General features: G+C 34.5%; 1 protein-coding gene across 3 annotated transcripts in view; it reads right to left on the bottom strand.

Moving 5' to 3' along the window:
• Window positions 1–5,787: 5,787 nt before the first annotated feature.
• Window positions 5,788–21,427, bottom strand: part of MED15 (mediator complex subunit 15) — a 246,494-nt gene continuing 230,854 nt past the window's right edge. For all 3 annotated transcript variants that reach the window (XM_090409717.1, XM_090409718.1, XM_090409719.1), the window contains 3 exons: window positions 18,808–18,906; window positions 10,015–10,112; window positions 5,788–6,405 (listed from right to left, as the gene is read on the bottom strand). In XM_090409717.1, the coding sequence (XP_090265843.1) occupies window positions 6,343–6,405; window positions 10,015–10,112; window positions 18,808–18,906 (260 nt within the window). In that variant the 3' untranslated portion in view covers window positions 5,788–6,342. The remainder of the gene's footprint in view (window positions 6,406–10,014; window positions 10,113–18,807; window positions 18,907–21,427) is intronic.

Raw genomic sequence — 21,427 nt, 5'->3', positions numbered from 1 at the left:
AAAAAACAAAATTTAATGAAGTAAACATTAATTTTTTACAATGTCAATGGGAAATGCGGCAATGATTTTTCCTTAACCAGCTTGTCAATGTTGGAAGTCGCTATGCACAGAGCATTCTCGAGGTGTTGGTCCGTAATCAGTTCTTGTCTTGGACTTCACATGCTTCATTCTGGAGAACTGCTCACATGAATATGTGCTTCCTAACAAAGTGCACATCTTCAAAGCATGCCGGCGAAGATTAGGAAATTCGTCCTCAAAAATGTAGTCTTTGTAAAATGTAGGCAAGGGCACATTATTATTATTATTATTACGGGTAACTCCAAAGAGTCCATAGACTCATCGAGGGAGGCACTAAACAACTACTCAACATCCACACAATATCTATCATACTTTCCCTTGAATTCATTCACAGTCATGGCACCCACAACAGACTCTGGCAACTTATTCCACTCATTCACCACCCTCAAAGTAAAAAACCAAGTTCTAACACCCTTATAACCACACTCTTGCCCAGTTTCCATGGATGGCCCCTAGTCCTCCCACCACCAGTCCTGTTCTGAAAAATATCCTCTGAATTAATCTTATAGAAACCCTTCAGTAATTTGAATGTCTCAATCATATCACCCCTTTTCTGCCTATCAACCAATTTTTGCACCCCACAAATCTTCAACCTGTTCTCATAAAGTTCATTCCACAGATCTGCTATCATCTTGGTCACTCGTCTCTGGATCCTCTCCACCTCCTTCCCATCAAGAAGAAACCTTGGTGCCAAGATCTGGGCAAAGTAGTCAAGATGGGGTCTTATCAAGGCTCGATACCGAGAAGCAATAACCTGCTTGTCTCTGCTCGTCAAAGTATTCTTCAGTAGCCAAGTGATGTAATGAGCTGATTTAGCCACTTTTGCAATGTGTCCCCCCCCCCCAAACTTCAACTCCCTATCCACCAACACTCCCAAATTCCTGGCCTCATCAATCTCCTGGAGCACAGTTCCACCAATGTGGTATACTGCTGCTAATCTTTTCATTCCAAAATGCATAACCTTACATTTTGCCACATTAAATTGACATCCATTCTCCTTAGCCCAGTCCAAATCAAGTTCAATCTCTCCAAATCATCCTGCAAAATTTTGACATAACGTGCATTCACTATTGCTCTACCCAACTTTGCATCAACAAACAAATGAACAGTTAATCTCAGATCATTTCCTATATCGTTAATGAACAAATTAAATAGTAGTGGTCCAAGAACAGAACCCTGTGGCACACCACCAGTTACAGGTCGTCTTTTGGTCTCTACCCCCGAATAAACTACTCTCTGATTTCTCTCCATTGAATAATGGAGAGAGAGAGATCAGATACCACATTGAATAATTTTTCTCTCAAAGAAGAGTTGTTTTGGAGTTCAAGCAGCTCCATTTGTACTGTCTGGCATTGAAAATAAATCTAAAGAAGACTGTTGGTTACGAAAATCACTAAATCTCTCTTCGAACTCGCTTTGCAATACGGCTAATTCTGTAGCGTATTCATCAAGAAACGAAAAGCGAACTCAGTGAGAAGCTGAAAATGAGTTAAGTCTAGGCTGACCATATTTACTTGAGACAAAAACGGGACGGTTCTTATGAAATATTCATTCATGAAAAAGTAAGACGATATAAAAAGTCTCATTACATAAACATATTGAGCTTACCATTATTCTTCAGTAACAGAACCCATACAAAAATTTAGGTAGACGTAGAACGGGACTGTAAGGAAATAAAGTCTATAATTATGTCTTTAACACCACAATTTGGCAGAAAATACCGCACAACGATTGGAAAAAATTTGATGTCTTTTTCGTTTGATGCATCTAAACTGACTAATGTTTTTTTGTTTTATTCAAATCCTCTATTACTTCGCCCAATATGTAAGGTGATAAAACGTTGGTAATTATTGCTTCTGATTTGTTACGTGCTGATGAAAATTTTGGTTCATAAATTTTATTTATCAATGTCGACAAGCAGTCATTTGCGCGAAAACTCTGGTGACGCACAGTATGATAAGCAACATGAGATTCACTTGCTGCAATTTTATCGCTTTCACTATCACCACTCACCATAAACAAACTGAATCCAGTCTTTTCAGCATCGTTATGTTTCTAGTTACGTAGATGTTGGTTGATGTCGCTTCTACCTCCATGAGCAACGGAAAAAATTGGACGATACAATGTTGGCATAATACTTATATCGCGGCACAGCTCGTGCAGTTTAATACATTTGAATTCTTTCTGGAGATCATTAAAACTGCAGTTTCGCCTCTTTGATACTACAAGGATAGACTTAAAATAATAAGACTTGAAACTTTTAAAAAAAATATGAAATTTAAACCATATGCATTGAATAACAAATCCATCGGTTAGCATACAGGCAAAACAAAAACTAACGCGACTGCAAAACAGACGTCGCATCTGAGACGTGCAAGTGTTACCGACATGCATTTTTATTATTTTCTCTGAATATATTACTGCAGATATCGATATTTAGTTTCGAACAATGCTATTCCATGGTTATACAAATTACTGGTACCCATGATATCGATTATAGATTATGAATAATAATAATTTATGATTGACCAATATCAAAGTATATTTATAGTTTTTATTAAAAACGGGACAAAATGGACATTTTTATTAAAATGACGGAACGGCCGGGAAATACGAAAAAAAACAGTACGTATGGTCAGCCTAGTTAAGTCTCTTTTTGCGAGTTGTGCCTCACAAAGTTTGAGCTTGGCCACAAAAGCTTTGATGTGATCAAACAGTGTGTGCACCAGTTGATCTTCGGATTGTAGCCGCGTATTTAGGTCATTCATATGCAACGAGATGTCGATCACTAAGGCAAAGTCTGTCATCCATTTCTGATCGGTAAATTCCGCAATCAGCTTCCCCTTGGTTTGCATGAACTGTTGTATTTCGCTCCTTAAGTACCTTCCCCCTGCTCAACCAACGCACATCACTATAATAAACCAGATCGCACTCTTGGAATTGACGATGATTCAATCTTCTTGCCCTAATAATGTTGATGACAGTCGCAATACCTTTCGTGACATTCTCAAATCCAACAGTTTTTCGAGCACAAATTCTCCTGGTGGATTAAACAGTGGTAATGGACGAAATCTTTTCCTTCTAGTTCCAGTTCTTCCCGTAGCAGCGCAACAAACTCTTCGTTCTTTCTCACCATAGCAGGGGCACAATCAGTTACCACAGCCTCGAGGTTGGTTAAGCTGAGGTCGAAACGCTGGAGCGTTTTCTTGGCGGCTTCAAGAATATCAGTGCCTTTCGTCATTCCCTTCATAGGTACGAGAACTAGCAGTTCTTCTGTCACAGTGAATTGTTGATCAATGCCACGGACAAAGTCCTTCACATCTGTGCTCTCACCTAAAGTAAGTGAATATGACGTAAATTCGGACGACCGTTTTTTAAAGTTCCTTCAATGTCATTGGCAAGTTCTTCGACACGTCGTGTTACAGTTACCCCAGACAAACTCGTTTTTTTTTAAACACTTCCTTATTATTTGGGCACAGAATTTCCCCAGCAGCGATGAGACACTTTCGTAAACTCGCCGTCCAAGGATTTTTATTTTTTACAATATTTTCAGCTATTACATAACTTACTTTGACACACGCTTCGCTCTCCCTCTTCCCTCTGCCTTTTAAACGTACCCTGCTGGCATTTTAATCAATTCGGAGACGGTTCACTTTGTCCACAAGAAGCTGCCCTTGAAGGTGATCGAAAACAAATTAAACACACTGAGTTATCGTCGATCAGCACAAAAAAGTACAAATTGGTCTACTTTTCATTAAAAACCAGACAAGAATCACTTGATTTACACTTTTTACTCATAGACGCCATAGCGATGGAAGGTGAACCCAAAAAATGATCCAAAATGGCTGTGTAGCGGTTATTATCCACTGAATATGTCTCACACTAATGAAAAAAAAGTCTGGCGATATAAAACCACAATAGGTTATGGCTGACATGACGAACCTGCGTGCGCTTATACACGAATATCACACTGTTCACGGCTGACTGCCTGTGGATGAGATCCTCTTGTATTTACATGAAAATAAGTATCGAGAACCTTCGAGATGTATTTGAAAGGCACTAGACAGCACACTCAAACAAACTATTGCTTCAGCTATCTACCTGCGACACTAGTACTTAAGTACCGCTTGGCTCTGGTAGATGGCTTAAGCATGTCTATTTAATATTTATTTTTATAGGTTTTTATGTAAAGTATCAAATGCACAGTTTCTCTCATAATTAGCTTTGGCCTTCTTTACCTGGTCACCTTTCTTGCCTGCCCCTTATACTGCTCATAGGGCATGCTGATCACCTTTTCTTTGTATGCAACTTGCTTAATGAATCTATTCATCTATCAAATTCCTACCTGATTTAAGTATGTATGATATATTTTCTTACGAATAATTCGAGTCAATGTGTCCATTTAATAAAAAAAAATATGTACTCACTAAATACACATAAATTATCAATTATCCAGAAGCAACCGCTGCATGAGTGTTTTCCGAGGTTAAGCCATTCTGTTTTCTTTTTTAAAAAAAGAAACTGGCATATTCTGATATTGCCAGCAGTTTGTTTTAAATGTCTGGAAGTTTTAATAAAGCACAGCGCTATTAAAAAACATCTGAACAAAGAGCACATTTTGAACAATGTGCTCTTTGTTTTCATGCACAAATCCAAATGCAAGAAGTATTATATTATTTGCAATTCTTTCTTTACCATTTTGAAAAAAGATGATATTAATATACTTTCTTGGAGGACACTTTCATGTTTAAGTTGTTCTTAGGTGGAGTATGTTCCTCTGCACCAGTTACATTCATGCTTGGATCATTGGATGCTCTTCAGCAACTTCTGTTTTAAAACACAAACTTATGCTGTTTACAAACATCAGTAAATAAATTTAACAAATAATTACAGTAACATTAATACCTGCAATGCACTATAATAACTGTGGAAACATGCACCTAGCAACAATGGACTATCCTCGAGAGTTTTGCCACACGTTTCCCCCATTCACTGAATGATTTATACAGAAACTACGCATCATACAAGTTATGTTTGTATGCTCTGATGAACCCTACAAGTATCACAAAAACCCTCAAGTTCTGCATAACACAGTTGAAGAAACACTGTCCAGATTACCAATTAATGGAAGAATGGTCTACGTTAGACATTGAAATTCATCTCCAACCTAAAGACAATTACAAACATCTCTGATCACAGCAGAATTTGGCCTGCAGCATTTTGGATGGAATATGTTAACCACTCAGTAATGAATGATTCAAATTGGTATGAATGAACTGTAATGAAGGAAACACATTTTGTGATTACTACAAGTCTTATTATAATCATGAACTTTGTCTAGAAAATGAAATTCTATTTCATTCACAAACTCCAGTATAACTGAACTCAAGTTGTGATGGTGAGAGATAACCAGATATGGACAGTGCCTAGTATTATAAGGTTAAACTAGAGAAAATAATGTCTCTGATTGTTGTTTATTTATGCACTCAACTTTTACTATAAACAAATCCATTAGGGTCCACAAGAATATCATTTTATTTTATTTATTATTATTTTTTAATAGCTGGTTATAGCGAATTTCTTTTAAACACAGCATTATATTTGTAGGGTTTTGGACAGAATTTTTCAATAGTTTGTTATATCAACAGTTGCAATGGTGAGGGTAGACTTTAATGGGATAATTTCCTTAAGACAAGAAATAGATGGAAATTACATTGAATAATTTTATTTTCAACTATACATACATTATATCTTAATTTTCATATATTTTAATTCAGAATTTTCTGGCACATAACATTTACATATGGATAAAATATGTAAATAAACAAGTACCAGAAAACTGAATTTGAAAAAATTTAAAAAAAATAAACTCTTGCTCTTTAAAAGCTGACCATGTTGTTCACATTGGCACATTTTAACAAGCTTGCAGTTTACATGAAACAGTCACCAATATGTCATCAAGATGGTGAGGGTTCGCTAACAACTTAGATTTTTCTTTCTTTTAGTATTCTACATATTTACATCCATCACAATGCAATTTTATTTACACCAGATTTGAAAGCTACCTTCCTTAAGAGAAAAAAGATAATACTGGCTTTAACATCGTACATTTCATGCACCTCTGTTATACAACACTGGGAAATCTTCGTTATGATGGGTTTTCAATGTATCATTAATTACTAAAGTGAAAAGGAACTTGTTAATCACAAGAATATTGCAATAATATTGTTGCTCAATATTTTGGAGATCCCTCATGTTCCTGATCTAAGTAGCATCATTCACACCTATTGCAATCTTGGGTGCACATGCCTGCCGAACACTCATTTCCTATAACAGAATAAAAATTATTATTGAACTAATGACGAAAATAGATACTTTCATTTTCTCTTCCTCAATAAATATAATTGAAAACATTTGTACAATAATCTATCACTTGGATATGTTTAATCCAACAGCTTTAAAATTTTTCTTATTTTCTATGAACTTTAAAGAAAAGATTCACACATTTAATAAGTTTAAAAGATTAATGAAAGTGATAAGTATTATTGGAGTAACATATTATTCTAATACATTACTATTCAAGATTTTCTGTCATGATTCATTATTACATGACTTCTATGGATGCAATGTGGAAGAAAACAGTCTGCACTAGACAACACCACAGGACCCGCTATCGATGCTTCATGTTATTGCATTTTAATTATTGTTTTTTTATTTCTACGTGGCTTACAGAACATATAAATTAGATAATGGCAATAAAATCTTACTGCAATAAGACAGATATGTGTAGGTCAAAATACAGGACTGGTTGCAACTAAAAGAATGTATTATCACTTTCAAGTACAATGTAGCTTTACCTGAAAACCACGTCCATTTACTATATGAGATCTACTGCTTGCTGCAACTGAGCAGCCTGGATCTTACATCATGTCTCATTTGTGGAAGACAGACATATGGCCATAGGAGACATTCTGAAGTGTTATGATATAGATAATTTTCTAGAAAGTTCTAAGTCCTAGATTCAAAAGAAAGTATTGCCATCTGTTTTTCCTGCATTTCTCTGCCAGACATTTCAACTTCAGTATTGTTTCTGTTATTTCCTTAAAACTTAAAATAGTCGAGGAAGAGAGTCGGAGATAAGGTAATGCATTGTTCATTATCTATATGAGATAACTTTATATATCCCCATCACATACAGCTTCTTGGTAATTGTTAGAACATGGAACAGGATTACAACACAAATAATTGGTATATTTTGTAGTTTCAAGACTTCAAATGCATCACTGTCTCAGCCATCCTTTGGTAACTTGCCAATCTGACCCGACACACAAACACACACTAAAAACCATATCAAGTGGAGTGATGAAAAGTGCCTTAATTTTAAAACATTTTCTAAATTTTACATAGCTAGAACTTTTTTTTTTTTCAGTATAATGTTTTGCAGCTCATGTCTGCATGTTAAATTAAAGTAAATTTATAAACCAGCAAAAATATTTATATTCTTGAATGAACATAGTACACATCAGTTGTTTACATTTTTAATTTTGTAAAGATCAGAATTTAAGACATTTTAATGATTCTTGTTTTTATATTTCACTATTCCTTTCTTAACAAGCTAAGGTGCCATATTTGAATTTTTTTAAAAAATATTTTTTGAGGACCAGCAATTTTTTCAAGAACTGGTAATAAGCTGGAGACCACTCCTGGGAACTTGGAAACACTGATTTAAGAACTGGTTTTAAAGTCCTACCTACTTGTGAAAAGTTTCTTCATTCTGTAAAATTCATACTGCTAGTATTCTCTTATAATTTAGTAAAAATTTGTTGATAGGAAAATTCTTGTTTCTAATATAGCATAATGTGAGAAATGCAATTTTTTTTTTTTTAAATTCCTCATAGACAACAAATATGACTAAAACAAAAAATCATTTACATCCAAATAGTTATTGAGTAATGGATGTGGCAACAATGATGTATCCTCATTCTGAATTTATTTTTTATATCAAACCTATGCATGAAAGGTTATAAAATATATAGTATATCATGGGTGAACAAGAGATTAAGGAGAAAGAAGGAATATATTGAAGTGATTTTTGATCAGTTAACAGACTTTAGGAAAGACAGTGAGGGAGATTGTTCCAAAATAACACAGGTAGGTAGAATGAAAGTTGATTTTGTAGGTATGATTGTGACCAGTTCAGCAGAACACCGTCAATGAAAATACCCATAAGAGACATAAGGAGAGTGTGGAAGTCAAATCGATGAAAGAGAGTTAATCAAATTAACTGGACTGTCCTCTTCTGTACAGTATTAAGCATTCTTAGCGAGCTTTTTAAGAACAATTCCAAATGAATAAACAGTTCCATGACTGGTTAGATTTGGGATTTATAGCATCAATAATTATATACATTAGGTTGAGATGTAGTGTCTTGAGCAGAAATATACAGTTTATAAGTTTTGTGGAGGTTTAAGAGACTATGCTTGCAATTGTTCTAGAAAGAGGTGCAGGTCAGTACAAGAAAAATTACATTAAGTTTGTAGATCTAGGTATCTGGAATCTTGCTGGGTTGGTAGGCTAAGTAGCACATCTGCTCTCCGACCAACAGAACACAGGATTCAAATCCTGTATGGGCACTGATGTTTTGGGTGGAAGATGAATTTCCTTGCCTGGTGTGAGATCAGGCCCTGCTTACTGGAGGACTGAAGTGACTCAAAAAAAGGTCCATGTTTGGTCTTTAGAGCAGGGCTTCCAGATAAGGTAAAAAAGAAAAAAAATTATGAAAACGAATAAAAAAAAAATAGGAAAAAAAACTCTAAGCCCACTCATGCTATTAATGCAATATAGGTTTACACCCTTTCATGGGTGTGAGTTACATAAAAAAGTGAAATGAGACCTTTCTTGCTAGAAATAAGACTGGGTTGTATTGTGGTAGCAATAATATTTATTGCTACCTTGAGTGAGTGCAGGGATAACCTGCCCTCACTCAAGAACAGCAAGCAGATTCAAGAGTTTAAGACATTGGTTAGAGAAAATGCCGAATATTCTAATGAATGTATCCTACCAAGAGAATGAAGAAGAGGAATGAAGTGCCCTGTCAGCAAAGCAACAAATAAGATTTGAGGTCAGTCAGACAATATATATACAGGAGGAAAATTTTTTCCACTACTGCTGGAGTATCCAACAATAGTAAAGAAATTTGAAGCTAGTGACTCAACTGAAAAGGCTGTTTTTGCAGCTGAGCCATAAGATGACAGTTTGCCAAATAGGCCTCTGTATTTAACATCATCAAATTCTCTAAAAATGTTAAGAGCAACCATGTGAATTTCTTCCAAACCATTCCATGGCTTGTGCCCAAAGGTGATAGAAGACTGTGGACAGAGTGGCAAAATCTATATTGCTGATTACTAATTAGCTGTTGACTATCTACATGATTGAAGGGACTGAATTAAGAGAAACTGGACAATGATTTGTTAGTGGGCTTTTTATCAGTTTTTTTTTTTTTTTGACTGAGCTAAATAGGCTAGGCTAGTTTTATAGGATAGATTGGCAGTCAATTAACTTCTTCATTCCACCTTGTTTGAAAATATGCTACAGGATAGGTGTTAATTCTAGAGTACAACAGGAAAGATACTACTTGGCGTCCAAACTTTAAGGAGTCTACTGATTTCCTTCTGACTAAAGATATTAGATGATGCATGGAGTGAGCTGTTCTTGGAAATGTGGGAGATAATTTGTCATGTCATCTATGAAGAAGTTTGAGAAAAATTATGTCAAAAGGTCTATTTTATTTTTTATGCTACTGCAATTATATCAGAATGAGTGAACAGAAGGCTAGAAGTGGCACCCAAATGGCCCAGGCCAGGCCTTGATTGTTATGTATAACATAAGAATCAAGGTTTACTCATTAATTAAATTATCATATTAAGAACAACATACCCATGTATCTAAAAGGCAGGTGACTGAAAATTTTTCAGGCATACTATTAAGATGGCAAGAGAGAGTCCTCTGGATGGACTGCAAAAATTCTGATGATTCTAATGAAAGAAATGAAAAAATTCATAAAAATTTTCAGGTGTAATTAGAAGGTAGAATACAAGTACAATGAAAACTCCATGCAAGCTTCAATACATACATACATACATATACACACACACACGCACATCTAGCAGAAGAGTAATGAGACAAAATTCATATAAAATCGTGTATTCAATTAATCTTCTAATATTGTCATCGCCAATATTAGAAGTATTTAGTACCAATTTTCCTTCCATATGGTATAAGAGGATTGGAAGTCCTATTTTGTTAGCCTATTTGTGGCCACTGTCATGGCTCTAGAGATGTTTTCTATAGTCTACCTTTCATTTTGTTATTGAGCTTGGGGAAAAGAAAAAAGTCACATGGAGACAAGGGTGGCTGTTCCAATGGTAAAATGTATTTTTTAGATAAATACTTGAAGTGACAGTGCAGAATGAGAAGATATTGTCTTGATGCAAGATCAATCCTTCATAATCTCTGAACACACAAAACATGTTTTTGCAACTGTTTAAGGATTCCTTTGTAGTAAATTTGACAGACAATCACTCCAGGAGGTACAAATTCTCAGTGGACCATGCCATGGCTATTGAAAAAGATGACAATCTTGGTTTTTGTTTTGAACACAAAACAAAAACCAAGATTTTTTTTGCACACAAAAAATTCTCCATGCACAGAGAATTTTTTGTGTGCAATCCTAAACTTTGTCATTTTGTTTTCAGATTGTACTAAAAAAAAAAAAAAAAAAAAAAAAAGCTCTAGTTCCCAGTAATAAAATATAAAATAAGGGGTTCAGTATGAAATCTGTCCAGCATTTCCACGGAAACACTGCAGCAGCAACTTTTTTCAACATCACTGAGATTTTTTGGAAAACTATCTTCACACAGATCTTTTTCTTTTTCAAATCTTCACTCAAAATCTTGTGAATAGTAAAACAGTTAATATGCATTTCTTCAGCAATTATTTGGAGTGTAAATGTCTATCTTTGCAAATGCAGCACCGTGCTCGTTCGATGTGGTTAGTCATTCTTGTTGTGACAGGCAGTCGTGCATGTTGCTCATTTTCCACAATTTCTCTCCCTTCAAAAACAATCTTGCCATTTAAACACTTGAGCACACAATGAATAATCATTACCATACACACACTTAATTTTATCAAACATTTTTGTGGCACTATTTCAACTTGATGCAAAATTTATTTGCACCATGTTGTTCACAATTCACTTCTCCTCTGTGATGAACACACTAGACACACACACACACACTGACTAAAAACACAACTCAACAGGTTGTTGAGTTGTGTTTTTACCCTACTGACATATTGTCCATTACTTCTATTTAAGATGTGATCAAATGTCTCCCATTGATTAAATGTAAGGTAGCAATTGTAATCATAGTCAATGGGAAGACTATGTTATTGGCATGGTGTTCACTGCTAAGCAGCAGTAGGAATAGCCAAATTTGTTGAGTTCTTATTGCACACCAAAAAGTCGGATGATACACTGTAAAAGAACTAAACTATCCATACAATATCTATCATACCTCTTTTTGAACTTATTGACAGATGCATTAAAATTGTACAAATTTTAATAGAATTTTGCTTTTCCAGCGTCCATTATCACTGAATAATACTTCTGTCACCCCCCCCCCCACACACACACACAATTTTTCCTTATTTTTAAATGCTTGATTTAAATGTCAAGGAATTGGGCCTCCACTTATTTTTGCATGTTTTATACTCATCATCATCATAATCAATTCCTGATATGTCCATCATGAATGTACAGAATTATAAGTGCTTTGTTTCTAACTCCACTTTCATATCCATACTTAAAACTGTTTTGAAAACTGTCTTTTGTACTGCTAGTTGAGTGTTTTGGCTACTGCTTGTTTGGTATTTTGATTCTCTTTTATTCCAAATAAATTTATGCAACTGACTCCTTACCAGCTTTGCTTATCGTCTATTTCCCAATATAATTTGCCATCTTCTAAAAACTGTACTTAAATAGCTGAAATACTTTACTTATTCTATGGGTTCTCCAATGAGAATGCAGCAGAAGTTTTCTAAAGTTTATTGAAGTTTTCTATGTTTCTACCTATTTTCATAGTGTTGGTCTTTTCATTGCAGATTTTTCATGTGAAATTTGTTACAGCCGCTATTTAATTTAGTTAGAAAATTTAGAAATTGATTTTCTGGATATGTGTTGTGGATGTGGACACAGTGAATCTAAGACGCGGTTGGATGAGCATTGCATGCAATAGTGAGTACTCCCACGATGAGTCTCTGACTCCATGGAGGTCAAACATTGATAATAATAATAATATTTTCACTAGATGTGCTTAGGAGTATATCATCTGCATAAAGCAAAGAATAAATTTGATATCTTTGATTCTAATATCAGGATTAATGCCATTTTCCATCATAATGTGATCCATATAGACGATGAATAACATTGGAGAAAGTGGGCACTCTTGTCTTACACCTGATATTTCATCAAACTACTTCCCGTATTTCCTTCAGTTCTAAATGCTGATGTACAACTTAAATATAGACTATGCATTGCTCTGTATAATATTCCATTTACCCCATATAATTTTAGCATTTGAAAAGCTTTCTCTGGGTACCTTGTCATATATCTTTTCCAAATCTACAAAACTTAAATAGATCTTTATTATAATTCCCATGATTTCTCAACTATTTGCCTTAAAGTGAAAATCTGATCCTGACAACCTCTATTTGGCCTGAACCCAGTTTATTCTTCTCAAAGCTTTCTTCCCACAATTTTTCTTAGTAATTTTTCTCAAGTATACCTGTGTAAATCTTATTAAGAACACTCAGTATGGAAATTCCTCTGTAGAAAATTTTCAGAAAGTAAATTTGCAAAGGGAAAATTTATTTCCCTTTTTATAAATGGGTAGTATGAGAGCTGTATTGTAATCACCTGCATATTCAACCTTCTGACCAAACCTCTATTATGCAATGTAACTACTATAAAACTTTTATGCCACCATATTTGAGCATTTCTGATCGAATGTCATCTACTCCAGCTGTTTTTAGCAGCTTTTTCTACCTCGAGTATTGATATATACTCCTGTTTGCATTCCTATTGAAAATTTTCTACTATTGTTCCATCACCACTTGTTTTGTTTAATAGTCTTTCAAAGTAATAATCCCAGACATAGAGATATCCTTATTTTCAATTTTCATGTCATCTTTGATTGGTTTTACAGTACTCTTTCCTCCATTTCTAAGCTTTTTCAATAGCCTCCAAAACATTTTGCCACTTTGCTGATATTTATTTTCTATATTCTTACCAAAGTTATCCCATAACTTTTGTTTAGCTACTTTTTATACATACCTTAACATTCTTTTGTTTTTCTTTGTATTCTTTTAGGACATCTGCTAACTTATTTGCTGGAAACTTTCAATATGCATTTTACTTTTCCAGGGCTGCTTCTTTTTTGTGTTCACCATGGTGTTCTTATTTTTCTATCCTTGCAGAAACCACATGCTTTCTTAGCCAAATCAATGTTTTCTTCAGAGTTTGCTGCTGGAACTCCAAGGTTTGGTTCTTGCTCCTTTCATTCAGGCTTACACGGTGATCCGAATGCATTTTTGAAAATTATGGAGACAACTACCGTGGTTTGAATAAAAACTTTAGTTTAATATAACTAAAATCTACATTCGACGTTTCGACCTTTATGTCAAGGTCTGGAGCATACAACTATACACAGAAAACAAGCTACACTACAATCAAACTGGTTTGTTAAAGACACTGACCAACCGCTACAACAATTGTTGGCCTGACCTCTGGTGGAAAAAAAAAAAAAAAATTATACATCAACGCTAGAGTCCTAGCGTTGATGTATAATTTGGTTGATGTGGTTTGAATAAAAACTTTAGTTTAATATAACTAAAATCTACATTCGACGTTTCGACCTTTATGTCAAGGTCTGGAGCATACAACTATACACAGAAAACAAGCTACACTACAATCAAACTGGTTTGTTAAAGACACTGACCAACCGCTACAACAATTGTTGGCCTGACCTCTGGTGGAAAAAAAAAAAAAAATTATACATCAACGCTAGAGTCCTATTAAACAGGACGGACAATCCTATACGCAAGAAAGAACACATTAGACACGTTAAATATAACCATTCTGGTGAAGCAGGCCTCTCAGCCCAAGCACTCAACACCTTACACCAAATCAACTGGAAAAGTACCTGCTCTTTACACCACACAAAAATCTGGTACGAAAGGAAATTTAAGGAAGCCTGCGAAATCCTGATAAACCGCCCAAATATCAACAACAAAGATGGCATGAAAATTCCAAGGATCTGGATGGCACACATTCAGCCTACCTAATATATAAGATTCAGCATAAGTCAGGACTCTAGCCAATCCTCAGCTAGTATTAGAAACCATTCCATACCAACTGGCTGGAATGTGTATATGATGTTAATATATGTATATAGATAGATACTTGTTGTTGTGCCCAATGTATTTCTACAACCAACAGATAACACTAATAATAGGACTCTAGCGTTGACGTATAATTTTTTTTTTTTTTTTCACCAGAGGTCAGGCCAACAATTGTTGTAGCGGTTGGTCAGTGTCTTTAACAAACCAGTTCGATTGTAGTGTAGCTTGTTTTCTGTGTATAGTTGTATGCTCCAGAAGATGACCTTGACATAAAGGTCAAAACGAATGTAGATTTCAGTTATATTAAACTGAAGTTTTTATTCAAACACGGTTGGTCAGTGTCTTTAACAAACCAGTTTGATTGTAGTGTAGCTTGTTTTCTGTGTATAGTTGTATGCTCCAGACCTTGACATAAAGGTCAAAACGTCAAATGTAGATTTTAGTTATATTAAACTGAAGTTTTTATTCAAACACGGTAGTTGTCTCCATAATTTTCAAAAATGTGTTTGGTTCTTGCTTTTAAACTGTTTCATTTTTTTCTTGAAAAGAGTATAGCTGAATCTACAGTTTACCTGTAAAAGCTGCTCAAATTAATTCTTTTTAAAACTTTCTTACATACTGTTCTTTTCAGTGTGATATACATATATACAGTGTGATATAATGGTCACTTCCAATTTCAAATCCTCTGTACACACTTACTTATATCCTGAACCAGCTTGAAGACGTCATTATCAACAATGACATAGTCAGTGAAGAGCTTTTCTTATTTCTTGCATCTTCTTTCCATGTGAACTTATGCACATCTTTATGTTGGAACAGGATGTTAATAATGACTAGTCCATATCTTGAGCAGAAATCCAGCAGATACTTACCATTATTATTAGCTTTAGCCTTTTCTCCCAATTTTCCTAAAACATTTCTATATGTCTGGGATTCCATTTCTTATTCTGCTGTTTAGATCTCAAACAGGGCCCATTTTTTTTTTCATTTTTTAATGTCAGCATCCTGCTTTAATAACTTGAAAAATTCCTCCATTTCTTCCATAGGAGAACCTTTTGTGGAACCACAGGCACAAGTAAGTTTCATTGTACATTTCCACATTTTGATGTTTTCCCACATAAATCTTTTTTGAAATTGCCTTCCAATCAAGAAGTTTATCTTCATGTTTGGTGTTGAAAAAAATTATATAGAATTATAATTTAGGAGTTAATTAGTTTCATTTATGCTTATGATTTTAAATCAAAATTACTATATAGCTAAATTATGGAGTATACAGGACAAATTACAATTCCAAAACTTCTGTTGTGAAGAGGTATTGCCTGGTAAAGAGACATAAGTTCATATCTCATTTGGGACAGAAAAAACTAACCTTTTTCAAACAGGGATAGTGGAGTTGCCTCAAATAAAGATGACAACCCCATCAACGCCAATAGTAGGTTTTTAATTTACACTTAGCAAACTGACCTTTGAACATATGTTGTAATTGACAGATTTCTTTCTTCTTCATAATAGACTGGGATGAACTTCCTGAATGTGACCCACCAAGGACCATCTGCTTTAAAATGGCTAGTCACCATGAATTTCTGCTGGTCTGTTCTCTCTTGGTCATGCTTGTCTACCTGTTTTTTAGTTGAGCACAACCTTCAATGTAGCTAAAATCAACCAATTCAGTTTTCTAAATCAACTGTTTCCTCTTTTTCCTTCAATGCCATAGTCATTATGGCTATGCTTTTATTTCAATATCGCATTTTGCACCATCACTAATATTTTGGCCAAAGTAAATAGTCACTCTAAATTAAGGAATATAAAGTTAATTTCTCTTTTTATAAATGAGTCTGTTTTCTTAATATTTTATGTAAATGTTTAGTTTCTAGTTGTGTTTAGGATCTGAATGATTTTCAATAGCTCTTCTAAATCAACGGTCAGAGGCATCATACCATCTATGTATCTGAGCTTATTTCTATTACACCATCCAGATCCTCTATCTCTTAAATATTTCCATCAAGTATGAATTGAAGAAGAGGCGCAAGAAGATATCAGTCTCATACCCTTTCTCAATCATTACATTTCCACAACTGTTATCTATCTTAACTGAAGCCTTTGGAAGGTTACGAATAATTCTTAGATCTCTGCTATCAATTTCTTTTGCTTCCAAGCAATTTATTTTTCCTGCAAACAATTTAATGAAAGGCTTTCTTTCTCATAATGGTAGTACATTTTTGTAAAAAAATATATATCTTTCTATAATCATTCTTAAACTGAACATTTAAAAAGCACTCAGAAAGGATTAAAACAGATTATTTTTGGTTATTTTTCTGGGAATTTTTTTTTGGTTATTTTTCTTGGAAGAACAAAATTCCCCCTCTTGCCAATTTTTATATGAAAAATTTTGAAAAATGAGCCATAAACTTAGCCCCTCTCAAACCTTCTATCTGGCTAAGATATGTAGATGATGTGTTCTCTATTTGGCCTCATGGCCCAGACACATTAGACTCATTCCTCAGTCACTTCAACAGCCTACATCCAAGAATCCTAAGATGGAAAAGGAAAAGAACAATAGTTGACCCTTCCTAGACACCTTAGTTACACGCTTTCCAAATGGTACACTTTCCTTCACTGTATACAGAAAACCTACGCACACAGGCAGATACATTCACAAACTCTCCCACCACCCTGCTCAACAATACGTCATTATTAAAACTCTAACCAAGATAGCCCACAATCTCTGTTCCAGTGGAACCACCCTTGCAACTGACCTCGGCCACATACACAACACCTTCCTCTCCAATGGCTACAGCGATCATAGTATTAAAAAATAATTAGTTCCTCCCCCATCTCTTCAGAAAAAGTTGAGAAATGCCATCACCATAACCTACATCCGTGGCACATCCGAAAAAAATAGCCAAGATTTTAAGTACAACCTACACACAACATTTAAGCCTCACCACAAACTTGCTACCCTTATCCATTCTACAAAAGATCAGCTCTCTCCTCTCTCAGTGCTTGGAGTTTATAAAGTACCCTGTTCCTGTAAGCTGGTGTACTTTGGACAGACAGGCAGATCAGCAATCAGCCACCTAGAGGAACACAAGTCATGTATCTGCAATCATGACTATGGTCAGTCAGGCCTGGCTGACCATGTCTTGGATACAACCCACAGGATCTCTTGGAAAAAACCACCATGCTCTCCACCACAGTAAATTCAAAAAAAGAGAGACTATTTTTAGAATCTGCAGCAGCTCTCAGAAATCAACAAATCTAAATAAATACGATTGCATTAAGCTTCCTAAGATTTGGGAAACACTAATCATCAGATCCCACCTTACATTCCAGGCCACCTACAACCGCCCATAGATGGTGCTCCACCTAGATAGGACTTTAAGAGTCACCCATGTGGCTGGCTTAGTATTGTGTGGTATTTGTGTATATGTTACATTAATTTTTTTTGTAATCGCTGAAGATATCTCAGTGACTGAGCCGAAATATAAGAAGTATTAAATTCTGCTTTAATCCTTTCTGAGTGCTGTATACAATCCATTAAGCCTCCAACATGAACATTTAAAAATAAAGAGCAGTTCTGATGATGAAATTTCTACATTACATTATACAATCAGTTCTAAGTAAATAGTTATATATATATATAGGCTCTGCTTCTCAAAATTAAGAACACTTGAAAAGAAAAAAGAACTGTGAATACAATATAATTATGATTACAATTACTGTTTCAGTGGTATGCTCTTTTATAACAAAAAAAGTTCACCAAAATTTGAACAAAAACAGGCTTTTTTTGTTGTTTTTTTTTACCTAATTAAATCCACATATAAAGATCTCTGTTTCAAGACTTACAGGGGGTGGGGGGGGGAGGAACATTAGAAACAAGAATCTATGTCAAAATTTCAAGAAAAAACTTAAGTATATGTTGAAATTATTCGCAAGGATCAAGAAAACAGTGTGGTACTTAAAATAGTAAAAGAAGCTCATGCTATCTTGAATGCCCAGAAAATAAGAATTATTTCTCACCTAAAATGTAGTAGCCCAAAGAAATTTCAAAACTTTGATATCTAAAACATAAGTTTCATTTGGTTCCTGCTATCAGATACCACTACCAAATAGGAAAGGTTTAGCAGGAAAGGATGTTTGTTCATATTGTTCATGACTAACAAAATTTAGTTTACAGTTTTCATTTAAATGTCTAATTGCTTCTTTATTTTCTATTGTGTGATTAACAATAATTAATGCACAATACAACTATAATTGAAATTGTAAACTTGCCATATTCTTCTTTACTGGCATTGCACTGGGGAGGCTTTTCCGGATATTTTCCAGGAACAGTTATATTGATTGGTGGTACACATGGAAGGTTTTTGTCATCTAAAAAATTTCAATATAATTTATTAATATATCTTCAATAACTGTGAAGTTTTCACTGAAAAGGAAACAGTTATATATGTATCTTCTGTTTAGCAAATTAAAGAGCGAATGATATTGAGAGAACACTTTTTAATATATTAAGAATAAAACTTAGATAGGTATTAATCACACTTTAACCAAGAATTTCCAATCTGGAATCACAAACTACCAGGATCTCAGTCACTTTGCTAATGTTTTGATTAATTCTTACTACCATTGACACAATCACAGAAATTCACTAAACAATTCCCATGGCTTGCAATTCATGTTTATATGTTATGCACAAAATCTTTTTTTTTTTTGCTTCCATACCTAAGTAGCATGGATGTTATCTCATTTGATCTGTCAAACAATCATTTAGAAAACTATACAGGAATGGAAAACTTGTAACCTATGATTGCTATCAATGACAAATTTAAAGGACATGTTTAGTTAAAAAAAAAAAAAAACAATCCCTTCACAATAAGATAAATTACATTTTGAGATTTGAAAACAAAGTTGATCCACTTCACGTGACTATAACACATTATTATTGCCTCTACTTTTTTACTCCAAATTTTCCCATAATTTCCTACTGTGCTGTTTATGTCTCAACAAAAACAAGCTTTTCTTTCTTTTTTTCCTCTCTTTTATATCAACTACTCTCTCTCTCTCTAATGACTCAAAGAATTCCTCTACTTGATAACTGCAATGGGACCACATACATAAATAAATAACATTTCCAGTTTGCAACTGCCTCCTATTCAAGAAGTTTATCACTTACGTTTAGTGCTGAATACTGGAGATGCGCCTTCCTTTCCCTAATCACTAGAGGTTGAAAGAATCATTTTATAGTTATTACTCAGATGAATCTCACCTGCTATCTCAGTAACATCACTTATGCCATGGCATTTCTGCAATTCCTTTGAGCAATATCTCCAAGTTTTAGACCTCCTGTCTCAGTAACACCATTTATACAATCATAGCATTTCTGTAAATTCTGCACAAGCTCCACTCTTTTCTTCATTTTGATTTCGTAAGTTAATGGTTTCTGATCTTCAGTTTGTTCTAGTAGTTGACTTTCACTATTTTCCTGACAAGAATAATGGAAAGGAAGGACTTGCTTAACTACAATGCCTCAGGTGGCAAGACATTTGATTATGTTGTTCCATTATATTGTATATGTAGTTTAGGCCTATACAGAATACAATTCGATGAACTAAGTCCTAAATTGCCAGCCATTCTTGTTCATTCATTATCTAGGTGGATACCTAATAAAAGAGAGTACTATAGGAGAGTAAGGATTGGACAATGGATCAAAAATTGCAGGTGGTTCTCTCATGCTTGTAGGCTAAATGAAAATCTCCATCTAGTTATCTAACTTTTGTCTCTAAAGTAACCCCGACCTTAAAGCAACCCCATTTGCCAAGATCAGTATTTAAATTAACTTGATATCATTCAGTGTGAAAGTTATAACCAGTTTAATTTTCTGACCAAGGAGAGATAACACTAAGTGCTTTCTTTGGGAATGTCCAAATATTGGCATAAACAGATCTGGCATCTTAAGAATTTAGTGGGAATTCTTGAGCTAACGATGTCACACACTCTATAGTATTACTGAGTTGATTCAAATATTAATTTTTACTGATGGATAAATGATGCCACAAATGATTGCTAATGGTGAGGATAACAAGGATAAAAACAGCCCACACATGCTTCAATTCTTAACTCTTATTATAATTCATCAATAAATAATAATCAAAATTTACCAAAGTGACTAAACTAAGGCTGGCAACTACTCTAAATCTAATAATTAACGTTATGCAACAAATGAGGTACTCTGTACCCAATACCTAAGCAGATATAAATTAAGCCCAGACTTCGCCTTCCTACATAAAATAAAAACTTGAATGCATTGATTCTTATCTAGAAAATAACCCTTTGTCCAAATGTGCTATTAACCAATGGCAAAAACTCACACTACCAACTTACCTGAGAAAATCCTAAAATTCCCACATATCAGCAATATTTACAAGGCAGTCAGATTACTGTATATTTAAACTCAGAGATTATAAGTCTTCTTTACTGCTTGTATCAAAACACAACCCTCTCTCTCAATCCAACTGTTAAAACATACCTGACCTCTCTAGAAGTTCATTTGTCAATATGAATGCAACTCCTCTTACCATAAATCTCTAATCTATGAATTACAATTGTCAGTTCTGAGGTAACAGCTCTGAGGTACTGACAATTGTCAGTACCTCAGAGCTGTGTTTTGAAAATGCATACAGACTGTTTTCCCTGTATGCATTCCCCTGTTTTCTAACATCTACATTCCACCAAAAGACTAAACACCAAAATACTGATAATGGTGTTGTCAATACTAACACTGAAATGGCAGCCCTGTGCAATTTTTCTAAATCCTCCCCTCTCAATATAACTAGCATGAAAATATATATTCAGCTTAATGTTAATTAAAATAAAGCTTCTTTATTTTAAATTT

This window comes from Typopeltis vanoorti, chromosome 20 (assembly GCF_054136105.1).
Source record: "Typopeltis vanoorti isolate ZY-2024b chromosome 20, IOZ_Tvanoo_1.0, whole genome shotgun sequence".
NCBI classification, from domain to species: Eukaryota; Metazoa; Arthropoda; class Arachnida; order Uropygi; family Thelyphonidae; genus Typopeltis; species Typopeltis vanoorti.
This window is presented reverse-complemented; position numbering and strand designations above follow the sequence as displayed.